The sequence below is a fragment of the Cinclus cinclus genome, chromosome 18, assembly GCF_963662255.1.
Source record: "Cinclus cinclus chromosome 18, bCinCin1.1, whole genome shotgun sequence".
NCBI classification, from domain to species: Eukaryota; Metazoa; Chordata; class Aves; order Passeriformes; family Cinclidae; genus Cinclus; species Cinclus cinclus.
In genome coordinates, this window is record NC_085063.1 from 8,350,186 (window position 1) to 8,374,970 (window position 24,785).

The following is a 24,785-nucleotide window of genomic DNA, read 5'->3' on the forward strand; positions in this document are numbered from 1 at the left end:
CGCATGCGCACCGCCCCCTTGTCGCCCCCTCCCACCCTACCGCACCCCCCCGGCCGCTCGGCAGGCGATGTGGAAAGAGTCCCGGGACTGCTGAGCGGGCTGAGGCCCAGGGGGCGCCCGGCGGCCTCCGGCGTCGCTGCCAGCCGGGCCCGCGCAGCAGAACCGGGAAGGACGCGGACCCTCCATCGGGCGCTGAGGTGAGGGGCGGGGCTGGTTAAACCTTGAGTGACGCGCGGCTCAACCAAAGGGAGAGGGCGCTGCCGGGCCCCCGCCCCCCGGGGCTCTCCTGGCCGCTGATTGGCTGTCGTGTCGGCCCTCGTGTGCGGTCCCGCCCCCCAGCTACGGCGACCGGTGGGGCCGTACGGGGACCGGGGGCGGTCCGGTGGTGGGGGGCAGTCCGGTGGCCGGGAGGACCGGCTACCCGCTGCGGCGCTCCCGCCTGCCGCTGCCCGGCGTGTCACCGTGCCGGCCCCAGCGGCAGCGCTCCGCTAACCGTGACTGGAATCGCTCCCGTAAGGACGCAGGGCCGTGCGGCGGCACCCCAGGTGGCGAGCGCTCGCCGGTTTTCATAGGTTTATCCTCCCCGCCTGCGGGGAGCGAGGAGCTTCGGGGCAGCGCGGGCTGTGGTTACCGTCAAACCGGGACCCCCAGGGGCTGCCGTGATCTTTGGGCAGCGCTGCCCGCCCGGTGCCGTCGCTGTCACCCTTTGGATAACGCCGGAGGAGGGGGCGGGGACGCCGTGCCCTTTTAACGGGCGAGGCGAGGGGAGGCGGTGCTGTCGCGGTCCGGGCCGACCGAAGCTCCAGCAGAAAGAGAACCGCCTCCGCCCCGGCCCGCAGCCGGCCTGCCAGGCGCAGCCCGCACTCGGTGAGAGCTGGGGTCTGCTCGGAGCGAGCCTGGGAGTCCCCAGGGCTCGAAGCTGGTTTCTGGGGAAGGGGGTGTTGAGGTCACTTCTCTGTACGGCTTCAATCTGGTGGCCCTGAGCCTGGGTATAGAGCTGCTGGGTGATCTCAGTATAACGATAAGCTATCGGTGGTAATGGCGCGGGTGCATCTAAGAGCTGTGACATTAACCGTTTCGCTGCCTCTCTCCTCCTCTGTGCTAAGGTCAGATGTTTCCATCAGTAGCGAAGAAGAGGAGTGGAGTCGGGACCTGCTAAGTGCTGATCTGCTTGTGCTCCGGACCATGGACTCATTGAGGGCGTCCCAGGTGTGAAAATGTACAGCAGTAATCGGGAGTTAGTGATTGACTTTGTTTCCTACAAGCTCTCACAGAAAGGATACAGCTGGAGTCAGCTGGAAGAGGAAGATGAGAACAGGACTGACTTTGCAGGGGAGGAGGACGAGATGGACGGCGTCCTCAACGGGAGCCCCTCCTGGCACGCACCCACCAGCCACATAGTGAATGGAGCTTCCGTGCAGCAGAGCAGCCTCGAAGTCCGTAGAGCAGCCGAAGATGTGAGGCAGGCGCTGAGAGAGGCGGGGGATGAGTTTGAGCTGAGGTACCGGCGGGCGTTCAGCGACCTCACTTCCCAGCTCCACATCACTCCCAGCACAGCGTATCAGAGCTTTGAGCAGGTAGTGAATGAACTGTTCCGCGATGGAGTGAACTGGGGCCGCATCGTGGCTTTCTTCTCCTTCGGAGGAGCCTTGTGCGTGGAGAGCGTTGTTAAGGAGATGCGGGTATTGGTGAAACGCATCGTGTCTTGGATGACCACGTACTTGACCGACCACTTAGATCCCTGGATCCAGGAGCATGGCGGATGGGTAAGAGCACCTCTCTGTGGTGGGGGTGGCTGCCCATGCCCTCCCTTGCTCCAGGCTGCCAGTGAGGCCGGTCAAACCGGAGCACAGCAGTGTTTGTGCTAGAGCTTGTCCTGCCCCTTGCAGGGAGGATAAAGGGGTGTGTAGTCTTGCCCTCTGTGCTCCTAACTCTGTCCCGAGAGTCAGCCCACCCTGTTGACACAAACATTTTGTCCTCAGATATGTCTTTCTCCATCCTTGCTTTTTGTCCTTCTTGCTGGATGTTATGTAAAAGACCTATTTTTCCAAGAGCCTTTGGAAATCTAATGTCATCAAAGCTTGTTCTTCAAGCAGAGCCCTGGCTCTGGGGCATGTTCTCGGTGTCATTAACAGCAGGGAATGGAGCTTTTTTCTCTCCAAGGCAATGTTGTGAGGGGCTGGCTGGTGGTTTGCCGAGGTAACAGCTACTTCTTCATTCTGGAAACACCACTTGCCTTGCTCATGGTGAAATGAAATCCCACAGCAGATCCCAGTGGGTGGGTGAGCTTCTGGTACTGTCTGAGCTGATGTGGTGGGAGCCAGGGCCGAGGTGGAAGCAACCTCTCTGCTGGAGAGCTGCTAAGCCCACAGCTGCTTTTCCCTTGGCAGGGAGCAGTGCTCCCAGCTGCCCCAGCAGCAAACCCTGGGAGCTCTCAGTGGTGAGGTATTAACATGAATAAGCATTTCTTCAGGAAGCATTCTTGAAATGCCGGGTCCGGCTGTGCGGTGCAGCCTGGGACTGCCGATGGGAGGTATATGACCTACAGATGTCTGAGTTTTCATTTGGCTTCTGCATCTTAGTGATTCCCTGCTGGTGTAACCTTTACCGGTTCCCACTGGAAAGAGTTCATGCTGTCAGGCACTGGCATCTGAACAGTGGGGAATTACCTCCTTGCTGGGAGCTGAGGCCTCTCAGCTCCCTTCACCTCACAGTCTGTCGGAGGAGCCCAGCATTTTGGGAATGGGACAAGAGCCTTTGAGCCCAACGTAGTGCTCTGCACCCCTCTGACAGAGAAGAGGCTCTCCCCAGCTCCCTGTGCCTGGCCAGCAATACTGGGGACCCCGGAGAATAAGGGGAGCTTGTGCACCCAGGGAGAGGGAGCTGATTCAGGAAGGGTGAAGGAATTCCAGGAATGTGACCGCCCTGGGGCACTGCCTGGGTGGGGCTGCTCAGGCAAGGAGAGGAGCTTGGTTTCGATTAATAACCCAGGATCTGCTGGCCATTTCATCTGGCTGTATGTGGCCCATTAGCTCTCTCATCCTGCAGATAACCCTGGCCAAATGCAGAGTTCCTTCCCCCTCCCTTTGCTTTTGGCTTTTAGAGCCACAGATTAGTTTTGGAATTAAGTGATCAAACTGAGGTTTCCAAGCTAGTGTGGCTGTTGCTGTTAGTGACGGATTGGGCTGTATCCTGGAGACCTAGGCGATAATGCAATCTGATTTTTTGTAAATGAACTCTCTGGGGGATTTAGATTAAATCACTGGTGGAAAATCACTGGTCCCTGCTTGTGGGGAATGAAACACCTCCTCCCTCTGTTCCCCACCCCCAACCATCACGATTCAGACTCTTCAATTTTTTTGTGTCTGTCTCTAAATTAATTGTTTGGAACAAATATTTGTTCAACAGATTGCAGAAGGGTCAGGACTCCTCTCTATCTGACCTGCCCACTAACTCTCGCTTTGAAAAATGCCGTTTCCCACTCAGGGGATTGCCTTGCTCTCTTGTTCTAACCTTGAACCGGGCTTTTAACTTTCCTGCCCAGGCTGTGCCACTGCCTGGGCAATGCTGGGAGCTGAATGGAAGCCATGCAGGGTGTCAAAGGCCAGAGTGTAGGGAATGTACACCACCAGCCACCAACAAAACAGTACTGGGCAGTGTTGGTGGTGCCAGCCTGTTGCAAACCCTGAGTGCTCATTTGACATCTCGGCTGTAGCTTTCTTCTGCTCTGAGCTTTCATCATGTCCCTTCCTGGAGGCAGCCATGCCACTCCACACTAAGAGACAGAGGCCATAAGAGCTCCTGAGTGCCTCACGTGTGGGGTATGCATGGGATGGGGATGCTCTGTTTTTCCTTTGCTCTTGAGATTGCAGCTGCAGGGAGAAAGCTGCTGGCCTTTTGCCAGCTCTCCCTGCAAGAGGAGTGCCACCCTGCCCTGGCTGTGATGGAGCCATCCCTCTCCTGCCACCCTGTTTGCACAGGGAGTCTGTTTGGTGCATTGGAGCTGTTAGAGCTTGTCCTAGTCAAACAAAGCGCTCCTGAGAGGTGTAGCAGGCAGGTACTGGTGAGAGAGATGCAAGTTCTGGCAGGCCTGCTCAGCAGGGCCCAGGTGGTTTGTTTTTGGAGCACTGCAGCAATTCTCTTCCTGGAAAGCCCCTCTGAATGAGGGAAGGAGCATGGCTCCATAACAAGTGCTGCACAGCCCAGTTGTGTAGGAAGCTCTGTTTCATTCCCCACCAGTGGAACAAAGGCAGCATAGTAGGAGGGCCATGGGGTGCAGGTGCCTTTGGAGGCTGCTGTGTGCTGGGTTGTAGCAGTTCTCTTGAGAAATCAAGTTTTGAAGCAAGGGGAAATAGTAAATCTTATTCCATAATGTTAACTAAGGAGTGTTTTGTCACATTTACTGGCTCTGCCTTGGTTTGCCCTCTGCTCTGCAATCTGGCACTGGGAAAACAAACAAACGAGTAACCCAAGGGGAACATTTAATAACCAGCCAGAGGAGAGCTGCTGCCTTGGCAAGCCCATCACATCCAAAAAGGAGGCTTTCCTGGGGCAGTTGCTTTCACCAGGGCCAGGTCCCACTAGCTGTGAAGTTGAAATGGTGATGCCAGTGGGGACTGGGAGTCATGGTGGGAGAAATCTGGTGATTGGGAAGGAAGGAGGGGGGAAGTGCAGGGTGAAGGGTAGAGAGCCTGGCAGGCAGAGATGTACTGACCGTGCTTAATCTGTTTGAGAAAGGAAAGTGAGCAGTAGTTCCTGCCTGGCTGTGACCCTCCAGAGCATGACAGCTTTTCCTTCAAGGCTAAATCCACATTCAGAGCCCACTCTGAATTTACAGAGAGTTTTAAGGAGGGTTTTCTGGATGAGCTTGGACTTAGATCTGTGAATGTAGAGTCAAGAGGTTTGTAGAACATATGGGGGGGGGAGGGGGTGGGACCAACATGAAGGGGCTGTGTCAGGCTAGAACTGAAAGCAAATAGCATCTTTAGCAACCAATCTGGGATACATGAATCCCAACAGACTGTACTAGGCTGATATCAGCTAGATACTGATCAGTATCTCTGATGGAGAAAAAACTATGTCCTGAGATGATTTGGTACTTCCTGGGTTCTTAGTTGACCCTAACCACACAGGACTTGGTGTGCTGGGATGTGTGTTGTCTGTCACCCTGCAGTGGCTTAGAAGCTTATAATTCTCTTTGGGAAAAACCCTTTGAAGATGTCAATATAGTAAGCTCATTTTTATATTTTAATTTTTTTTTGAATGGTAGGAAATGACTCAGCCTGTGTCATATGACAGTGCACAGCTGAGATTTTTTCCTGTGCTCTGGCTTCAGGCTCCTCAGTGGTTTCAGGTTGAGAGTTAGGCTTTAATTCTCAGCTCTTTGGAAATGCTTTTTGGCCTCATGCCTTGTGTCCTGGCTATCCTGCACAAGCTGTCCCTGCCACTACCATTTCCTGGGACTGTGGTTTGCCAGAGTTCTGCCCTTCTGACTGTTACAGGCTGGGTTTCGGGGATGCCCCAACACTTCTAATCCTGTTTGAGATCACAGCCATCCATTCCACGTGGTGGTCAACGTGCAGCAGAGCTGACTCAGTGGAAATGACTGAGCATAGCCTAGGCCATGCTTTGTGGTCTTGAAGATGGATCCTGTGGCTTCATCTCAGGCTGAGAGAATTGGGGTTGTTCAGCCTGGAGAAGAGAGGGCTCCCTGCCAGTCCCTAAAGAGGCTCCAACAGAGTTGGAGGGGGACTTTGGACAAGGGCATGGAGTGACAGGACAAGGGGGAATTCCTCCTCACTGGCAGAAGGCAGTTAGATTGGATATTAGGAAGGTTCTCTGCCCTATGAGGTTTATGAGACATTGGCACAGCTTGCACAGAGAAGCTGTGGCTGCCCCATCCCTGGAAGTGTTCATAGTCATGTTGGATGGGGCTTTGAGCAACCTGGTCTGTGGTGCTCAGCTGTACTATTGGTTTGCACTTTGTCCTTGGCAATTACTTTACAGCCTTGATCCCTTGCAGCTGAGACGATAGCCCCATTGTCATCACCTGCATGGGTTGAAAAAGTACCTGCCAGTGGGGTTCCCCTTGTCCCTTCACAGTCCTGGGGATTTCTCCCTGGCTGTGGGAGCTGACAGCAGTGTCCTGCCTCAGGCTATTCTGCCTAGAGCAACCAGCCCAGGTAGCTGTATCCTCAGTCAGCTGGAGATCTGGGCTCGGTGTGCAGATCCCTGGCAGCTCCTCACCCAGCTTCGACCTGGGAGGCTTTTCTGCAGTGCTCTCCAGGAAATGCCATTGGAATGACTTCCATTGCAGCTTCCTGCCCGGCCCACAGCAGCATTCCTGCCACTAGACCAAGAGCAATGCAGAGGCTGATTTCAGAGCTTTGCTCTTTACCCCCTTTACTCATTCTCCTTCTTCGGGGCCCTGCCTGTTTGCCTTGCTGCCTCTCGGTGTGTGGTGCAGTTTGATTACGTTCCTTAGATCTGTGATTACAGCAGGCGCCTGGAAAGCCAAACTCCTGCCCGTGGCTGGCTGTGGCTCAGAGCAGCCCACTTAACCCCGGGGTCTTTGAGCGAAAGGGATAGCGTTTCCTTTGCTCCCTTGGGAGCCACTGGCAACTCTGATTCGTAAAGCACTCTGAGGCTCTTTAATCCGAAGATCTGAGTGTCATTTAAAAAAAGACCTGTGAAATAATTAACAAACTGTTTCTTGCTGCTCTGTGTTCACAGCTGCTCTCAGTAATGTCATTCCGCCTGCTCATCCTGCTCCTCTCTGACGCTGGAGCCAGGTCCCTGGAGCGCTGCCCAGGGTCTCTCCCTGCTTCAGCAGCAGTGGGGTGTCCCAGCACAGCAGAAGGGGTGGATAGGAGCTCTCTTTTCCCCAGTGGAAGCTGCAGCTTTCTGTGTGTGTCTGGGCTGCTGTGCCTGATTTCCTTGGAGGTCCTGTATGGTTTGTGTACGTGGTTTCCCCTTGGGAGCAGCAACGCGCCTGCAGCACACAGTAGGTACTAGCTGAATGGTGGTGTGGTGCACTGGGACCTTTGCTGAAGCTGAGAAGGTTTGGTTTCCTTTTGTTTTTTTACCAAGCAGCTGACGGCTGTAAGCACAGTCCCATCTTGACATTAGAAGGAGTATTTCTCAAGCAGCTCTTTCCCCACTAGCTGTAAAGCCGGAATATTCCCAGGAGGAGCTGGGGGAAGGGAAGGGATGGATATCAATTGTAGAAGTGTTGCAGACCTGCTGAACCAAGAGGCGAGGGATTAATGGTGGCTTCTGCCATGGGAGCAGAAGTCGGCTGGGGGCAGCTGCTCTGTCCCCCCTGGGGACCCCGGAGCAGCCAGGGTGTTGACCTACCTGCTGATTCAGAGCGAAGGTATCCACTGTGGGTGGCTCTGCCTTGCGATGGCTGGACACCAGCCATTCTCCTCCACCCTCCTCTCTCCTGCTCCACCCTCCCATAAGGCAGGGATGTTGCCCTTAAACACTATTGTTCTGAGCCACTAAAGATTAACGCACAGAATAGAGGCACGAAAGGGAAGCGGAGTCCCTCAGTGCCTGGACACTTCTTGCTTTACTGCCCTGACCTTGGACAGGGAAACTTCCTCCTCCCTGCTCCTCACCTGGAAGGATGTGTGGAGGAGTTCTTAGCAAGATCTCTTTGAAGTCCTGCTCCTAATCATTCTTGAGATGCCAAGAGCTCAAGTTAGGGAACATGCATTCCAGAGGCGTGGGAGAGCTTCTCCCACAGTGCACCCATGGAGGGGGGGCAGTGGGGCAGGCTCAGGGCATGGGCTGGCACCCATCGTGGTCAGGTGGGGAGAGAAGGGTTACTCTGCCACAGCAGAACAGCCCAGTGGAATGAGGGTGCTGAGGGCTGCTGGGAGGCAGAGCCGTTAGCAGATGGCTCCAGCTGGGCTTACCGGAGAGCAGGTGTGGGTTTCGGGAGCAGCCTTTTAAGAGAGATGTCAGTTTTGAACCCGGGAGGCTCAAGGGGCTGAGCCGTGGCTGCCACAACTTGCATGCTGGGGAGCTGTGACCTAGTTGTGCTGTAGAAATGCTCGGTTTATTTTTTATTTTTAGGTATTTTGCTTATTTTATCTTCATGTTTAATTTAGTTAGCAAAAAAAAAAAAAAAAGAATCGGAGGGGCTGAGCAGTGCTGGGAAGGACTGCCTGCAGGCGGGAACGCCCGCTGCAGCTCCGTGCAGCCAGCATCTCTCCAGCCGCCCCTGTCTTCTCTCGGACACGTGCTCACGTGTACCAGCCCAGTGCTGTCTCTCAGGATCTCTTTAATGGGAAACCCAGTGCACTCAGCGCTGCTGCCTGCCTCCGGGGTAGCGAGGGAGGAGTGGGATTCAGAGCGTTAACCAGAGAGGCTCTCGTGGCCACAGGGACTGTTTGAATGTTGTTCTGTAACTGGTCTGCCTTCCCTCTGCTGCTGGGAGCAGGAAGCTGGGGGAGCTTGGTATTTCAGGGGGCTTTGGGCTGGTTACTTTTTCGACTGCTGCTTGCCTCTGCACTGGCACAGCATGCCCAGGGAAGGGTAATGGGTTGTATCTGCAAAGAGGGAAGTTTCAGGGGGTTGTGCGATTCCCTTGGGGAGAGCTGTTTGAATTTATTGCATTATCCTCCTTCCTGCTCAAGCTTGTGTTTCAGCTGTGTCTGCAGACGTAGCTGCTGATTTAAGTAGATCCAATTAGTAGCTAGCTCCTGGCATCGGTATCCTGCTTGGGGAGATGAGCCCTGGAGATGAGGAGCCTCCGGTGGGAGCAGGGTGGAGCTCAGCCTTTCAGCCCCCGTTCCCAATCTGGGATGGACCTGGAGTTCCCCTGCTCACAGCCCTGCACCTGAGCTCAGAGGGAAACCGAGGCAGGTGTCCTACTCTGTGCTTTGCCTGGCCAAGAACAAAGAGCAGGCAGGTTCTCCCTGTCTGTACCACTGCCAGACAGGTGCTCTTAAGAGTGAAATCAAATACTCCAAAATGTGACAAGCTGGCAGCAGGCAGGGCTTGGTGCATGAGCTGGAGCTGCTCATGCTGGGACTCTGCAAGGGGCCTATGGGCAGAGCTGTGCAGTCACCTGGGTCTTGGGTAGGACTCAAAAAGGAGCTGCTGGAACTGGCTGTTTCCTGAAGGAGCATGGAAGGGTTTTCTTCTCTGCTGGAGGATGAAGGGCTCTTTGTGAAGCTCAGAGGAGTCTAGGCTGGCATGGAGCTGGTTTGGTCTGAATGCAGTTAGTGCTTTGATCAGGTGGAGCAGGACAGCTGTCTGCATTGCTTCTCTGAACAGTACCAGTCCCACTTGCCCTTCTGTCTGGTCTGTGCCACCACTGAGGCTGAGGAAAACTGGGGACACTAGCAGTGTTGTTCAGGGAGCACGTCTGGTGGCAATACGTGGCATTACTCGCTGTGTGTGACTCGTGGTGAGCTGGCTCAGGGCTTGGGCTGGATGTGGGCACTGGGTGTGTGTGTGGCCCTGAGTAGTGCCTGGGTGACATATGACTTACATATGGAGAAAATGAGGTGTTGCTACCTGTAAATCAGCCATCATGGAGTGTTGCAAGTGCCTCCATCCTATGCTTGTATGGCTCACCAGTGTATTAAACTTGCTGGGGAGCTAATGTCTTTTAATAGAGCAACTGACCTCATTTAGAAGCTTCCAGTGCACCAGCCAGTGATTATTTCATGCAACAACATGCATGGAGGAGCCCAGGGCAGAGCACAAAGTCTCCTTCTCATGCTGCACTGCTCTCTCTCGTGTTTGCTGCATCAGCTGCCTACTGTGCTTCCTGCCCTCAAGTCAGCAAGGATTTTGCTAAAAGGGACTTTGTGGCTTGAATCATTTGAGATTTCATGGAACTAACAGGAAGTGAAAACAAAATGAGCACATCTTCCTCCTCTTCCTGCACCTCCACCCTTTCCCCTTTTTCATTCAAGTGGCATGTAAGAATTACAGCAGCCTCGTGAGGTGCTGGGGCTGATGTGGGAAGTGGTAAAGCTTGGCCGTCTCTCCTCCAGGATGCTGGACGAGTGGCTGAGGCAGCTTTTCCTCAGGATCCATCTCCTCTGGGGACCATCCCTGCAGCTAGCCTGGCTCTCTTGAGCCCTGGTAACACCAGCATTCCCTGTGGAGTGGGTTTGGTGAGGCTCACGGTGCAGGTGAGGACCAGAAAGAGCTGTCAGCATCACCCACTCATCCCCTGGCAAGAGGGAACGTGGCTTGGCAGCCGGGCACACGTGAGCATGGCACGTCTCCCCGGCACAGGTTTCCCCACGGTTACACAAGGGCACGATTGCACAGGAGCTCTGACGTCCAGGAAGAGCAAAGACAAGGTGAAAATTGAGCTCTGTTCCCTGGCTGCCAGTGGCCCTGCTGAGGTGCTGTCCGGCACAGCGAGCTGGCCATGGCCCTTTGCTCTCCATCCCCGCGGGCAGCAGATAACCAGGACATGAAAGCAAGAGCCTTCCCTGCCCCACCCCCCCCGCCCCCCCGTGCGTGCCCCTTGCACAAAGGCTGCTCTGCTGCAGGGCTCAGACACCATCTGTCCAGTGGGGAGAAGCATCAGAGAGACCGTCTTTCCTTGGACTATTCCACTTAATGCCCTTTGGAAAACAATCCCATTCCCAGCAGGTGCTAATCTCTTGAGTGGATCCGGCTCAGCCAATGTGTTCTTCGCTGTGCCTTTGTACCAGGGCCGTGTCTCCTGCCATCCTCGCCTGCCCTCTCTGCCCAGCAGGCCCGGTGCTGGCCAGGGCTGCAGCACCTTTGGGAACCCTCAGCCTGGTTAGCTCTGGGAGGAGCACTGATGAAAGATGGATGCAAGTGGATTAGTCATTCACATCGTCTCCGGCTTTAATACACATGAATGTTTCAGCAGATTTCTGGAACGGAGAGTGCAATTCCCTGCTCTCCATCTCGTGCTGTGCACAGCAGTCTCCCGGGGCAGGGATGGGGGTTACAGCTGTCACCATAGCCTCTTTCATGTATTTGGAAAACGCTGAAATTGTGCTGAATGGTGTGGGGTTATTGCGGGTTCCCTGGAGCCGGTGATGAAACCAGTTTGACAGAAAGCTGCCATGGCAAGGATTAGGGCTGGAATGTGCTAGTGAGGGTTTGTTTCTGGTTAGAAAAGAGCTGGCTCTGGCCTGGGCTAGGCCGGAGATCCGCAGATCTGCTGGGCTTTGGCCCGAGGGACAGCCTCCCTGCCAGTTCCCCCCAAGCTGCAGCCCCACTGCAAAGCCCGAGTGAGAAGAGAAGGAAGAGGGGATGTTCTTATTTAATTAACTCTTCGGAATTTACATTTACGGCTGCCTCCTTCCCAGTCTCGAGTTTCAATGAATGCCCTGGGATTTGGGCAGGGACAGCACCCCAGGGTCCACAACACCCCAGCACCAGCTCCAAGGGCAGGAAAGGCAGGAGAGGCGGTGGGTGGGTGGCATTCCCTGCCATTGTCATGGAGATCAGCAGCTGCTTCCCTGGAGGTCACCATTTGCATAACAGTTAGAGCTGAGTCTCTGGAGTATTTGCACCTGCAGCTGCTGTCACCAGAGCCCCTTCCTCTCTGTGTGTCCCAGAGCCCTTTCCCCACCCCATTCTGAGCCTGCCTGGGGTTGCTGGTGGGGACCAGTGGGGTGAAGCTGCAGATCTTCTCTACCCATGGAAGGGGGATTGGAACTAGATGGTCTTTAAGATCCCCTCTAACCATTCTAGGATCTGTGTTTCTATGGGGAGGGTCAGAAAAGCCTTGGATGGCAGGTTCCCTTGTCGTGCTCCTGAGTCAGGTGCTCACCTTGACTTCCACTGCCCAACACTGCAGGCAGCCCTGCGACCTCTGCAGTCACCCTCTGTCCCTGCTGCCCTCCTTTCAGAGCTGGGAGTGGTGGGGGCTGTGTGTGGATACAGCTTCAGGGTGAGCAGGGCAAAGGCAGAACCTCTAGTATGTCTCTTCCATTCATATCACAAAGGGACCCACAGAGCTGTGTTTACGGGATCCCAGTGGCAGCCTTTGGGAATACTTATGTTTTCTTTTATTCTTAAAGCTCTCAACTGCCTTTTCTCCCTTGTGCTTTACCTCCAGTTTCACATATGCCAGCCCCATGTGGTGAGCTGGCAGCCCAGAGGGGCTCGGGAGCAGGTTGCTGTCGATGCAGGGCTTTGTTGTGGTCTGTGCTGAGCTGCTGCCTTTCTTTTTCATTCCTTGTCTTGCTGCTCAGCACAAAACTGTTCCCAGCATCTCATTAACAAATGTCTGGTCATCCAGATGACTCTGCTCCCGGCCGGCGGTTGCTGTTAGACCTCTGAGCAGGAACACAGCTGTACTTATGGTGAAGGTAAAACAGAAACAGCCTTGTTTTCAAGGGAAACATTGCCTCGTGATGAGAATGCCTGGGTTGGGAGTCAGATGCTGTGGCTCATGCTGCTGGCTTGTACACAGCTCTCTGGGAAAGGCATTTAACCTCCCCATAGCACTGTTGATCCATCTGGGAGCAATGCTGACTTATCCCACGGGAGGTTCTGGGGAACCAGCTCATTTTTGATAAAACACATCAAGATCCTTGGGTTGAAAAGGCTGTTGTGAATGCTGAGGAGGATGCTAGGGGTATCTGTCTCACTGGGCTGGCTGGGTATTGGAGCCATGGATAAGCTCCTACTGGAGTTCAAGTCTCCATGTCGAATTTCGACCAAGTTCCCTTGAATACTCCCAGTAGAGCCTGGCTCTTCTCTGCTGGTTTTCAGAGCTTTGTCCTGGTGTCTCAGTGACCTCCGCACCCCTTACCCACTTATGCAGGGCAAGTTTTGAGCCCCAAAATGCCAGAGCCCTCCCCTCTGCTCTCCTGCCTCACCAGAGGCCAGATGGGAGTTTATTGCCCACATCTGCTTCCTTCACCTGCCTTCATGGCTCAGTGTCACCAAATCCTCTTTCCCCAAGTGCTGGGGCTTATCTTGAAAGAGGAACCTGCTCTGCTCACCCTGAATGGGATCCAGCAACTGTTCTCCCTCCTGTGTGGGCAGCACTGGTGAATGAAACCAACCAAGCAAATGAGAGCCTCAAATTTTAGGAGTTCCCCTTCCCGGGCCAGGATGTGAGTAGTGTGTCAGCCAGAAGTCATGCTTCTTTAGTCTGCTCTCCCACATGAGACAGAGTACTTCAGGTCAGACCTGCTCCTCTTGCCTTCTTGCCGCAGGATTGTGTGTGGGCACTGGACAGTGTTTAAATGGTTACTGCATCCCCCACTGGGGAAGATGGGTGCTGCATTGCAGTTTGGGGTTCTGTGAGTGTCCAGAGAACTTCTGGCACTGCAAAACCTCCCTGCCCCAGCTGTGGGGGGGTGGTGGAGCCTGACTTCCCAGGTTCTCTGCCTCCTGCAGGCAGCATGTGCAGCAGGAAGGAAACACCCCCTGCCCCAACTCCTCCAGTAACTGGCATTTTAGACTCCAACAAGAAAATATTAATTCCTTCCCCAGCTCTGGGGAGGAGAGGCAAAGACAGGGGATTGCCTCTTGCACAGGAGTAAGATATCTGCTTCCTCATTGCCTGCTCCGGAGCATCCTCCTCTCAGATGTGTCAGTCACCCGGGGTGGGGAAAGGGATGTGACGGCGTTCTGGTGGAACAGCCTGTACTCTCCAGTGGAAGAGGCCCACGCATTGAAACACTGACCACTGACCCACTGACGTGCTGTTGCTACCACAGTCCTTGTGATCAGCTCAGGAATTCCAAGTATTTCCTCTCAGATAAAGGTGACTGGGGGAGGCCAGGAATATCTGGACGTGTCTGGGCAAGCCTGAGATCCAAACACCAGGCCCAAGAGGTCAGGATCAGTCTTGGGAGTGCTGGGCTTCAGGTGCAGAGCGTCCGAGCCCTGGGATGGTGTGGGAACAGAGCAAGCTGCCTTTCCCTAACCTTCAACCCGCCCACAGCATGGGCAGGGAGCACACTCCTGCCTGTTTTCCCACTCCCTCTGGTCTGGGATCTGGTTCCCAGGGGATACATTGGGATCAAAGTTGTGCGAAGGCTGAGCTATCCCAGCTTCTAGGGTGGTTTCCCCACGGAAGGGCAAGGCGCTCTCCTCGGGTCTCCTACAGCCCCCAGCTGTGGCTCCAGCAGCTGCTGCTCCCTTCCCAGGGGAAGGAGAGGGGCTCAATCCCCTCCCTGCCTGTGCTGGGCTCTGGCTGTGCTCCTCTCCGCCTGTAGCACCCGATAGCTCTGTATTCACTGTGTGCCATTTATCTCTCCTTCAGCAAACACTTCCTTTTCTTGGAAGCAAGGGCTTCTTGGAACTGCCTTTCCCCAAGCTCAGCAGCACATGCCATGGAAAAAGCAGCATGGAGAACCAGCTGCCAGCCCTCCTTGGCTCCCTGCCCTGCTGGGGGGGGCCTCTCCTGGCGCCTGCCCCACGGAGAGGTAGGGTAGATGCGTGGCCCTGTCCACCACTGCAGCCTTCCTGGGCACAGTGGGGATGTCCCTGCTGTGGGTCAGGAGGAGCCTGTGGAGATGTGTTGAACTCTCAGTGGGGCAGGTCCTACTGAATCCCTGAGGAAAGCAGATTTTCTGGGGAATACATCACAAGGATGCAGCCGCCTTCCTCTAGTTGAGCATTCTGCAGCCTCAGGTGCTCTGAGCAAGTAGCTGACGTGTGTTCTAGGGAAGGGCCATCCCTGGAGCGAGGGCCCTGGCACTGAAAGATCAAAACATATGCGGAGTTGGAAGAGACCCACAAGAATCATCAAGTCCAGCTCCTGGCCCTGCACAGGACAGCCCAGCAATCCCACCATGTTCCTGAGAGCGTGGTCTGAACCCTCCTTGAACTCTGGTGCAGGCTTGGTGCCATGACCATTGCCCTGGGGAGCCAGTTCCAATGTTCAACCAGCCTCCTGGTGAAGATCCGTTTTCTAACATCCAGTGTAAATCTCCCCAGACACATGTTGTAGGGGTGGTGTTTTTTGAACAGGTGCCTTCTGCCCCAGTTCCCTGTGCCCTCTATCCCTGCCAGCCTGCTCTCAGTTTGCTGCCACTGCCATGCCCTGTCACAACTTCATGCTCATCACCACCTATCAGCAGAGGGATTTCCTGTGCCAGAATTTAAAATAATCTCCTTCTTGGGTTTGGGCTCTGCTCCTATCCCTCTCCTGCAGCACATCACTTGCTGTTCTCTGGATGAGTGGACTGGCAGCAGGCAGCAGCCCTCACCTTTCTCCCTGGACAGCACCTGCCTGTGAGCTCCGTCCTGCCCAATCCTGCAGGGCCAGTGCAACACCTCCACAGATCCCATGCCAGCTGGCAGGCATGGTGAGAAGTGAGCTGCCTTCTGCCACTCTGTGTAGGTGGTTGGAGTCATGGGGATGACTGTCATATCCCTGAAGAGAACTCTTAAATGAGGTAGCAGCAGTGACATGCCTCAGGGTGAGTTAGCAAAGTCCCTGTGTCCCAACACTCTGCCCTTGGGTCTGTGAGTACCTCCTCATGGTCACGGGGTATGGAAGGCAGCTGGGGAAGGTGTCTGGTGGGAAATGGAGCAGAGCTTTGGTGGCAGAGGCAGGTGCTGAGGTGCACAGCTTATCAAGGACTGGATCCCCTGTGGTGGGGAGCCCTGTGGCCAGGGAGAGAGACACAGCCCAGCTCCCTGGGAGTAAGCATGCAGGTCTGCTGCACACCCTGCCCTGAAAAACTGTGAGTGAGCTTGGTCATAGGGATGTGGCAAGGTGAGGAAATACCCCACCAGCTATGACCATCTTAGCACTGTTTGGTGGGAGCTGGGAGACTTGGCACCATATTCCATTGTACAGAGGCACCTGGATGCTAGCTGTGATCTGGGCACCAAGGCCCCATAGTCTTGTGGCCGAAGGCTGTGGGCAGGTGTGGGAGGCAGTGCTGGCAGGCCAGGCAGGCAGGAATGCTCCCCCTGCCTGCGCAGAGGCCGTGGTGAGGCGTGAAAGCGTCAGCCGGGCTTATCTCTGCTTTCCCAGAGCAGCCGGGTTACTGGAACTGCATTCACTTATCAGGGAACAGGGTATCTTGCTGGGAAGATGGTCTCAAGGTGCGACAGCATCAAGCCCCTGCTGACGCTGAGCTGCTGGCAATCCCTGAGCCTGGAGCTTGCAGCTTCCTCTCCAGCCAGCCCTGAGCCTCCTGCTCAGCCCTGATAACCCTGAAAGATCCTGGGCCACATGTTTCCCTGCTGCCAGCCCAGGGACCCCTCCTGCCCTGCCGTGTGTGGCTCTGGGACCCCAACAGCTCTCCTTACGATGGGCTGAGGTCTTCCCAGCTCCTGCTGGAGATGAAGGGCTGGAGGCAGCCAGCTTGGACGAGCTGGGCCGGAGTGACTGCATTCCTGGCCAAGCCTCGTGCTTGGCCTGCTCTCCTGAAGCCGTGGGAAGGCAGTAGCTTGGCAACCCAATGTCTGCCTTCGCCGCAGGGATTCATGAAATCCAGCTCGTGTTGTGGAGTAACCTGCAAGGGCCAGGATGTGGGAGTGGGAGGTGGGAGGCTCCACTGTGGACACAAAATCACTGGGGGGATGTACATTGTGGGCTTCCGCAGCCGTGGGCACCAGCCCTGCTGCTGCTTCCATAGGCCTCGGCCAGGGAATGGAGCCCAGCGAGGTCCCACTGCAATGATTTCTATCACATTTGGATGCTAATTATAGAGAGCCAAGAACACATCATGCATCCCCTGCCCTGCCTGCATGGTGTTCTCCTCAGAAATCCTTTCTGGCATCCTCTTCTCTCATGACTGTGCTTCTCCCCTTGCCCTGTGTGTATGACTCAGAGGCAGGAAGCACAAGGCATCTGTCATCTGCCCGGTCCCCACTGCAGCTTTCCTGCCAGTCCTTCCCTCTGTGCTCCGCTCACACCGCTCTCCTCTTTCCACAGGAGAGCTTTGTGGACCTCTATGGGAACGATGCTGCTGCCGAGATGAGAAAAGGCCAGGAGACCTTCAACAAATGGCTCCTGACCGGGGCGACGGTGGCTGGAGTGCTTCTGCTGGGATCGCTGCTGAGCCGCAAGTGAGCTGCCACCGAGCCCCCCGCAGCCAGCACGGCTGCGCCTTCACCACCACATCCACTACACTCCGCTCCTGAGCACATCACCGGCACAGGGGACAGCCCCTCCATCCCGGCCGAGCACCCTGCTCCATGGAGTTTTCTCCCTCGTGCCGCCAGCTCCTTTATTGTAGCCTGTCTTATTTACTGTTCCGTTATGTTTTAGAGGCGCTGAGACCAATGCAGCACTTCAGCTCCCAGCGCTGGGGAGATCCAGGCAGCTGGGGGGGGCACGGGCTAGAAGGTGTCCCAGCCCTGCAGGGTTCTCCAAATAATTTGGAAGAGAATAAACAGACTTATTTTTGCATGTGTGAGTGCGTGCGTGTGTGTAGATGTGTCACTAATATAAAGTTCCCCAGCCAGAGCAAGGGTCAGGCTCCGTGCCCCCATCTCTGGCACGCTCAGGCACCAGGAAGAGGTGGGCTGCCCAGTGGGATGGAGCTTCCCTGCAGCATCCCTATCCTGTCCTTGCTTCCCAAGTGTGAGCTCATCCCTGTGGCAAGGGGAGCAGGAGGAAGAGGCAGAGGCCAGGAGTGAGGAGCTCTGCCCTTGGTCAGCCCCATGTAAATTCCTTTCTCCCCACATAATCAGTTCCTGGGAGCTGCAGCCTGTCCCACATGAGGATGGTGTGCCAGGCCCAGGGCTGTGCATGGTTTGAAGGGTTCGTTGTCCTCTTCTTCCTCCTCACTCCAAATGTAGATGGCTGTGGGACACTGCTCATCCCTTCCCAGCCTGCTCCTCCCTTCCCAGCCTGCTCCTCTGGGCTGGCAAAGGAAGGAGGCAAGAGAGGGGGAGAGTGCTCGTCTCTGGCACAAGAGGCTTTGAAGAGAGCTGGGGCTGTGGTGTTCAGGAATCCATAGCTGGGTCTTGGAAGGGTCAGGGGAAGCACCTTCACAGGGGTGGCAAAGCCCAGGGAACAGCTGATTCATGGGACAAGTGAGGAAGCAAGCCCAGGGGAGATGGGAGTGAGGACTGCCACTGGCTGAGAGCCATCTCCACCTCTGGGGAGCCTCTTTGGGGACAATAGGAGCTATTGGCCTCTCCACTGCTATCCCACATATTCTCAGTCCCATAGTGCAGGCAGATCCCTGGCCCCATGCATGGCTGTGATGGCTGCATGCAGTGACTGAGGTGTCTGGCTTCCTTCCCCCTCATCCCCATGCTGCTCCTTCTGCTGCTGGAGCAGGGAACCTCTGGCCTTTGAGCTGAAATTAGCTTCCAGAATAAACTCCCTCATCCTTCGGAGCCCACCACGGGCAGACACAGCTGTTCACAGCTTGTCCGTGTATATACCACCCGTGCTCTGCTGTACATATACAAGTAGTTTTTAATTCATTTGTGAATACTATTAATGCTATTTTTGTTATCTTGTCTGTCCGTATTTATGTGTGGGACCGTGCTCCCTGCAAAGGCCATGCTGGGATGGAGGTGGGGGGAGAACCGGAGGTTCCAGGGGGGCTCACTTGGCCACTGAGCACGGACTTGTGCTCCTCATGTCAGACCCACTCAGATCCCACATGGGGAGCACGAGGATTAGCATTAGCCCATTGAACGCTTCGGTTTGCAGGTGGAGGTGAATCCACAAATAAATTTGTCATTCGAGCTGCTGGTGGTGCTGTGGTCTTTGCAATCGTTGGGAATTTGAGCAACTTTGGGCCCAAAGTGGCTTCAGTGGCATGGATGGATGGATGGATGGATGGATGGATGGATGGATGGATGGATGGATGGATGGGGGTGAGGTCCTCTCCCTGCCCAGAGAAGGGTTGGGATGCTCCAAGGGCAGTTTGCTGTAGTCCAGAGGGATGGTGGTAGGGTGAGGGTGGCACTAAGGGGTGATGGGCTGGGCTGGGGATGCTGGTTTTGGGGGCTCACAGCACAGCACCCATAGTCACGTTGAGAGGAGGAGGGCAGGGGACTCACAGCCTCACTGGGATCCCCCCATTTCCTGGCTGCCCCTCAAAAGAGCACCTTCCCTTTGTGCAGGGCTCGTTCCAGCACGGTTTGGACCACACAAACACTCGGGCGTTTTTAGCATGTCACGCATGGGGGAACACCGAACCACCCCACATCCCTCTCACGGCTGGACTCGCCCAGCTCAGTCTTCCCCAGACCCCCCTCCCCTGTCCTTTCCGGGGGACCCCCGGAGCGGGGGGGCAGCGGCCGGGCCCCGGCAGGCTCCATGGGCTGGTGGGAGCCCGTGGACACGAGCACCATCCCGTGGGCAGCGGCAGAAGCTGCCGCGGAGCTGCGGCCGCAGCGGCTGCGGGGAGCGGGAGCTCAGGGTCCCCCATGATCAACACAGCCGTCAGGACTGGGGAAAAGCCCAGACCCCGATAGCTCCCTCCCCAGCCGCCCGGAGCCCCCCACAGGGGACGGACCCCACCACGGCACGGCCAGAGCCCCTCGCAGCAGAGGATGTGGCGATGCCCCATGAGAGAGTCGGGAAAGGGACCTGCCTGGGATAGGAGCTGAGGGGGCTCCCCGAGACACCCCAGAGCACACAGGGCTGAGCTACGCTCCCGCTTTAATCCCTGCCCACGGTGGGGGCTGTGGGTACCGCGGTTAGGCGCTTTGCCAGCCACGGGGGCACGACGGCAACGGGATGGTGATGGGGACACGACTAGCGGGGGGCTGGCGAGTTCCCACGAGGCAGGTGGTCTCATGGCTCATACTGCAGGTCCGCGGCGATGAGCATGAAGCCCTGTAGGGAGTCAGGGTGAGAGGAGGGATATGGGGGACTTGGGGGACCATGGGGTAAGGGGACAGTGGTGGCACTCACCCGCTGCAGCGACAGCCGGGGTCTGATCAGGCTGAGGCCGTGTGGGAGGGGCAGAGGGATGCCAGCCCGGAGCCACTCTGTGGGGAGACAAAGTCATAGCAGGAGAGATGGCCCTGGGGCAGCTGTGGGAGGATGGGAACAGGACGGGACAGCACTTACTGTTTGCCTGGGGAACCCCAAAAAGCCACAGCCCAAACTTCAGCAGGGTCTCCAGACGCTTCACCTGTGGGACAAGCAGGCCCTGAGCTCAGCACAGCGCAGGCAGAGGGGTCCATGCTGCAGGCAGGGCTCAGACCCCTGATAGACTTGCCATGCATGGGGTCCACAGCACCCCAGGTTCCCCCTAGACCCTGCTGCTCCCGAGGTAATGGGGAATCAAGGGGGAAAGCCCCTTGGCTTTCCTGGCACAGCCACTCACCTCCACTGGGCCCACGTTAGATGCCACTTGTGTTACACGGAGCCTGGAGGACAAGATCAGGGTCAGAGCCAGGCACAGGGATGGGAACTGTCCCGTCCCAGGTAGGGACAGGCTGAGCTCCATGGTGGCACTAGGACTCAGCTGAGGACCTACTGCCAGAGCAGCTAGCACAGATATGAACTGGGGGCAGGGTGGGGTCTGAGCAGGCAATACAGGACTCAGGAAGGCAAATGGACAGAGGTGGGGAATGAGGGAGCTCTCGAGGTATGTCCTAGGAGAGCTCAGACCCAGCTCAGGGTTGGGCACTAACCCTGTCAGTCTCACAGTGCCCCCGACTCTGTTCCTGGTGATTGTTGGCTTCCCAGTCACGTTGGCATCCTGCAGCAAGAAGAGATGTTGGAGAGACCAGGGCAGTGCCTGCAACCCAGCATCACCCAGCACGGCCCTAGCCAGGAGCACAGACACGCCAGCCCCAGACAAATCCTTTGGAGGTCCCTGAGCCATGGCAGCAGCAGCTACTCACGATGTCCAGCAGAAAGGCGGGGACACGGGTGGCATTGGGCAGCACCACGAAGGCCTCCGCAGAGCTGAAGAGGCTCCCATGCAAGGCATCAGGATGGAAGGAGAGCAGGGGCTGCCGATGGGCCCAGAGGTGCAGCTCCATGGGCTGGTCTGGATAGCGTTCCTGCAGCTGGGAGGGACAGGGCAGGGGTGGCACATGCTGACCATGCCCCCATCAGGTCCCATGTGCCCATCACTGCCCTGCCCATGTCCTTGTCCTGTGATATCCCATTCTGTCCACATCCCATACTGCCTGAAACACATCCCATTTCCACTGCACCCCATTCCCTGTCTCTTGTACATCCCATTTGACCTGTGTGTCATCCCATGTCCCATCCCACCTGCAACCTTTCCCTCCTGCATCCCATCCTTCCTATGCCCCATCCTCTGATCTGTCCATCCTGCATCATTTCCTATGTCCCACCCTCCAGCATCCCATTACATCTTCTGCTCCTCCTGCAATCCCATCTTGTGTCCCATGTCTCATCCCATTTGCATCCTGTCCCACTCCACGTCCTACCTGTGTCCCCTTCTCCTTGTATCCCATTCCACCCACCTGAGGGGAGAAGACCTCCATACTCTTGGTCCTCAGCTGGAGAGGGAACTGCCGAGGGAGCTGGAAGGCAGGGAGGGATTAGGGCTGAGTAGGGACAGTCATGGGGACACCCTAGTGGCATCCCAGTGGGGACAGCTCTGCTGTCCAGCCACCCCTACCATGTTGCTAGAGATGTTCCTGCGCAGGGCCCCAGCCGTGAAGTAGGTGAAGGCAGCTGAGTTGGCTACGAACTCGGTGACAGCCAGCAGCAGCATGGGCTCATGTGCCACGGGCACTGTCATGGGCAGGGGTGTGGGCAAAGCCACAGGCAGTGCCATGGGTAATGCCACAGGTAGCCCTACAGGCAGTGCTGAGGGTCTCTGCTGGTATGTGCCCACCCTGAAGATCTCTCCCTGCACAGACACACGGATGGATATGAGGATCAGACAAGACCCCAGTTCCCAAACCTGCCCCAGGGATGCCTAGGATGACATTACCTTGAGGGCAATGTCCCCGTACTCCTCTGTGAAGGCTGGCGGTCCCAGCAGGGAGTGGTCGATGGCAGCAAAGGTGTCCAGCTGGGTGGACACTGCAGGGACATGGGGGTGGTCAGGAGGAGTCAGACCACCAGCCCCCTCCCACAGCCTGGCTCTGCCAGGATCTGGCCCCACAGTGGGGTCCTGCAGACCCTGCTGGGCACCAGTCCTGTCCACAGCCCCCCAGGACCCTGTCCCAGTCCTGGAGTCCCCTCACCTACCTTTCATGTGCTTCAGGACAGTGTCCAGCCTGTCAATGCCCCTGTGGAGCATGAGGCAGAGCTGGAAGCAGAGCAGGGTGTCAGTGAGCCCAGGGATGAGGGTCTTCAAGCCTCTCACTGGGCTGGAGGGACAGAGACACCAACACCCCAGAGCACAGGGGCCGAGCACCCACCTCCTTGTTCAGCTGCTGCCTCAGGGTTCTCTGGAGCAGAGGTGCCAGCAGATTGTAGATCCAGCTGTAGGGCAGAGTGGGGTGCTCAGATCACCTCATGGCACCCACCCAGCCTCCCCCAGCCCACCACTATGGCTGGGGCACCAGCAGGGTGCCAGGGACAGGACAGAGCAGGGGGCTTGGCATCACCTGTATCCACGGTGAAACTCCATGTGCAGGTCAGCACCGTGGGTGTCACAGCCAGCGCTCCAAACCGTGGGGTGGCCACTGCCATCCTCACTCACCCCCAACACTGCTGCCATGGCCAGGTCCTGCATGCGGAGCTCCACAGAGCCACTGTCCTGGCTGGGGACAGAGTGGGTGAGCACAAGGACAACGGTGATATTGAGCCACCCCGAGTCCTGTCCCTGTGCCCATGAGGACTTACATGGCACCCAGCTGGGCTGCCCAGTCCACGCTGAGCTGGATTCGGGCGTGCTGCACCATCAGCTTCACCCCCACGTCCTCGGCAAAGTCCAATGTGGATTCGTTCATCTGCAGCTCGTGGATGCGAATCCTGCACAACACAGGCAAGTTGTGCTTGCAGCTGTGGCAATGGATGGGGATGGAGACAGGGACAGGGACCCCACAGGTGGCTCTTACCGTGGCACAGTGTAGGTGAGAGTTCCCAGGAGCGGGGTGTTGTAAGAACCTGTCAGGTTCAGCTCATGCTCCTTCTGCAGCATCGACTGGAGCAGCTCCAGCCCAAAGCGCCGGCCTGGGACAAGGTGGGAATTTGGGGTGACACTAAGGAAGGGGCTGGGGGTACTTGAGGTGTCAGGAGAGTGAGCAACCAGGTCCAGGATGGTCTTTCCATCCCCCATTCCTGGCAGACTTGGCACCATTCCTGGGGATGCCCACTGGTTCCCCTCATTCTCTATCCTTAGCAGTCTGGGCATCATCCCCCACTGGTCCCCCCCCCCACCCCTGCCTACTCAGGAGCACAGACTCACCGAACTCCAGTGTCCTCTGCGTTAGCCAGGCCTTGATGCCAGGATTGGTGCTGGGGCTGCTGACAGTGGCAGAGACATAGATAGGCAGCAGGAGCAAGAGGCAGAGCCATAGAGTCCCTCGAGGCTGGTCCTGGGACCTGGAGGCTGGAGCAGAGGACATGTCTGGAGGACACACAGCTGCAGGAGAGACCCCCTCCCTGTGCACCAGCACAGCCAGGACTTATATCGGGGACAGGGAGCCCTGGGTGACATCAGCACACATGGGGACACCACAGTGTTCTGGCCACTGAAAGCCCAGCCTTGCCCAACTCATGACTCAAAGGGGAAGCCGGATCCCCCATTGTTCTGTGCTCGCCCCCATCGTGGGAGCGGGGGAATGCAGGGTCCCACACCACCTCCTGCCAGCCCCCCGCCCTGGGGATACACACAAGCCAGGGACACCAGCTGGGGGTCCCCACAGGGGCACAAGACCAGCATGTGGGGACACAGAGAGACCCGGCTAGGCCAAGGTCACAAAGAGCTTCAGCTGTGCTCTGCCTGAGTGCAATGGAGGAGTGGGGGACAAAACAAGCTGGTCCTGGGGCAGGGGGCCTGCACCGGGGCAAACAGGGATCAGTACATTTGCACCAGCGAGCAGCAGCTGTTCCCACTTTGGGAAGGGCTCTGGGAACTCTGTGTAGGATTACCTAAATTTCAGTGAGGATCAGGGTGTCGAGGCAGCCCCCAAGGAAGTGATGGAAAGGCTGGGACCGTCAGAGTGAGAGCAGAACTGTGCAATTCATTCCGAAAATCCCCAGCTGTGGGGAAGGAGCCACCTGCACTGCCACTGGGACTGTCCCCTAGCCAGGGTGAGCCCCTCCAGTGCCATGGGCTACGGATGACAGGGGTCCAGCTGCCCTCCTGGATCCAGCCTGGCAGACCCAGGGGTACCCCTAGAAGGGCCAGGGCCCCATTTCAGCACCACAGGGGCACATAGAGCCCACAGGCAACCTCACCATAATGTACCTTATGGAGGCCTTGAAAACAGCTGCCCACTGGCCCAGGATGCCATGTGCCACTAACCATGGCTGCAGTGGTGGCCAGAGCCCCCAGCAGTGATCCAGAGGCCAGCATTGACCCTGACCCCCAGCCCAATGCCCACCACAGCCCCTCTATCCCAGGGTGCCTCTGCCCTGCACCAGCACTCACCCTGACAGGTGGATGCAGTACCCCACACCACAGGTCCTGCCATGGGTCCGTGTCCTCTGTGTCCCTGGGGCTGAACGTGGCAGTGAGCAGCAGGGACCAGCTCTGACGCCAGTGTCCATCTCTGGTCCTGGTCAGACCACAACGTCACCCATTTCCCCCATCTCTAATCCCTTCCGGGATGAATCAGGTCCCATGAAAACACCGAGGGAGCGGTTGGGGCACAGGTGCCCCAGGGCTGGGCGCTCCCTGAGGCTCTCTGGTGCATCCTGGTGCTGCCGCATCCGGCATCCCGACACGTGCAGGCAGCTCAGCCCTGCCAGCCCCGCTCCAGGCCTGGGCTGG

General features: G+C 56.9%; 2 protein-coding genes across 3 annotated transcripts; one reads left to right on the top strand and one right to left on the bottom strand.

Moving 5' to 3' along the window:
- Positions 1 to 414: 414 nt before the first annotated feature.
- Positions 415 to 18,642, top strand: BCL2L1 (BCL2 like 1). Of its 2 annotated transcripts, none has more exons than XM_062505185.1 (3): positions 415 to 867; positions 1,107 to 1,766; positions 16,871 to 18,642. In XM_062505185.1, exons 2-3 carry the CDS (start codon positions 1,218 to 1,220, stop codon positions 17,006 to 17,008), a joined length of 687 nt encoding a protein of 228 aa, XP_062361169.1. In that variant the 5' UTR covers positions 415 to 867; positions 1,107 to 1,217; the 3' UTR covers positions 17,009 to 18,642. The 2 variants fall into 2 exon arrangements, with proteins under 2 accessions (XP_062361169.1, XP_062361170.1); XM_062505186.1 differs by having other exon boundaries at positions 1,112 to 1,766.
- A 1,001-nt stretch (positions 18,643 to 19,643) lies between these two features.
- Positions 19,644 to 23,415, bottom strand: LOC134051430 (lipopolysaccharide-binding protein-like). The gene is made up of 15 exons (XM_062505168.1): positions 23,256 to 23,415; positions 22,906 to 23,020; positions 22,691 to 22,819; positions 22,453 to 22,608; positions 22,264 to 22,327; positions 22,091 to 22,151; positions 21,831 to 21,922; positions 21,513 to 21,746; positions 21,355 to 21,414; positions 20,761 to 20,928; positions 20,548 to 20,615; positions 20,238 to 20,280; positions 19,979 to 20,042; positions 19,820 to 19,896; positions 19,644 to 19,741 (listed from the first exon to the last, which is right to left on the bottom strand). The coding sequence occupies exons 1-15, from the start codon at positions 23,413 to 23,415 to the stop codon at positions 19,700 to 19,702; spliced, it is 1,533 nt and encodes a 510-aa protein (XP_062361152.1). The 3' UTR covers positions 19,644 to 19,699.
- Positions 23,416 to 24,785: the final 1,370 nt, after the last annotated feature.

What these genes read in the sequence shown, in the direction of transcription:
- LOC134051430 (XM_062505168.1), bottom strand. Translation starts at nt 23,415, where the DNA reads ATGTCCTCTGCTCCAGCCTCCAGGTCCCAGGACCAGCCTCGAGGGACT. An exon ending in GGCAGCAGCTGAACAAGGAG is followed by an intron (nt 22,152 to 22,263) that starts GTGGGTGCTCGG and finishes CTCTGCTTCCAG; the next exon opens with CTCTGCCTCATGCTCCACAG. An exon ending in TGGGGTTCCCCAGGCAAACA is followed by an intron (nt 19,897 to 19,978) that starts GTAAGTGCTGTC and finishes GTCTCCCCACAG; the next exon opens with AGTGGCTCCGGGCTGGCATC.
- BCL2L1 (XM_062505185.1), top strand. Translation starts at nt 1,218, where the DNA reads ATGTACAGCAGTAATCGGGAGTTAGTGATTGACTTTGTTTCCTACAAG. An exon ending in TCCAGGAGCATGGCGGATGG is followed by an intron (nt 1,767 to 16,870) that starts GTAAGAGCACCT and finishes CTCTTTCCACAG; the next exon opens with GAGAGCTTTGTGGACCTCTA.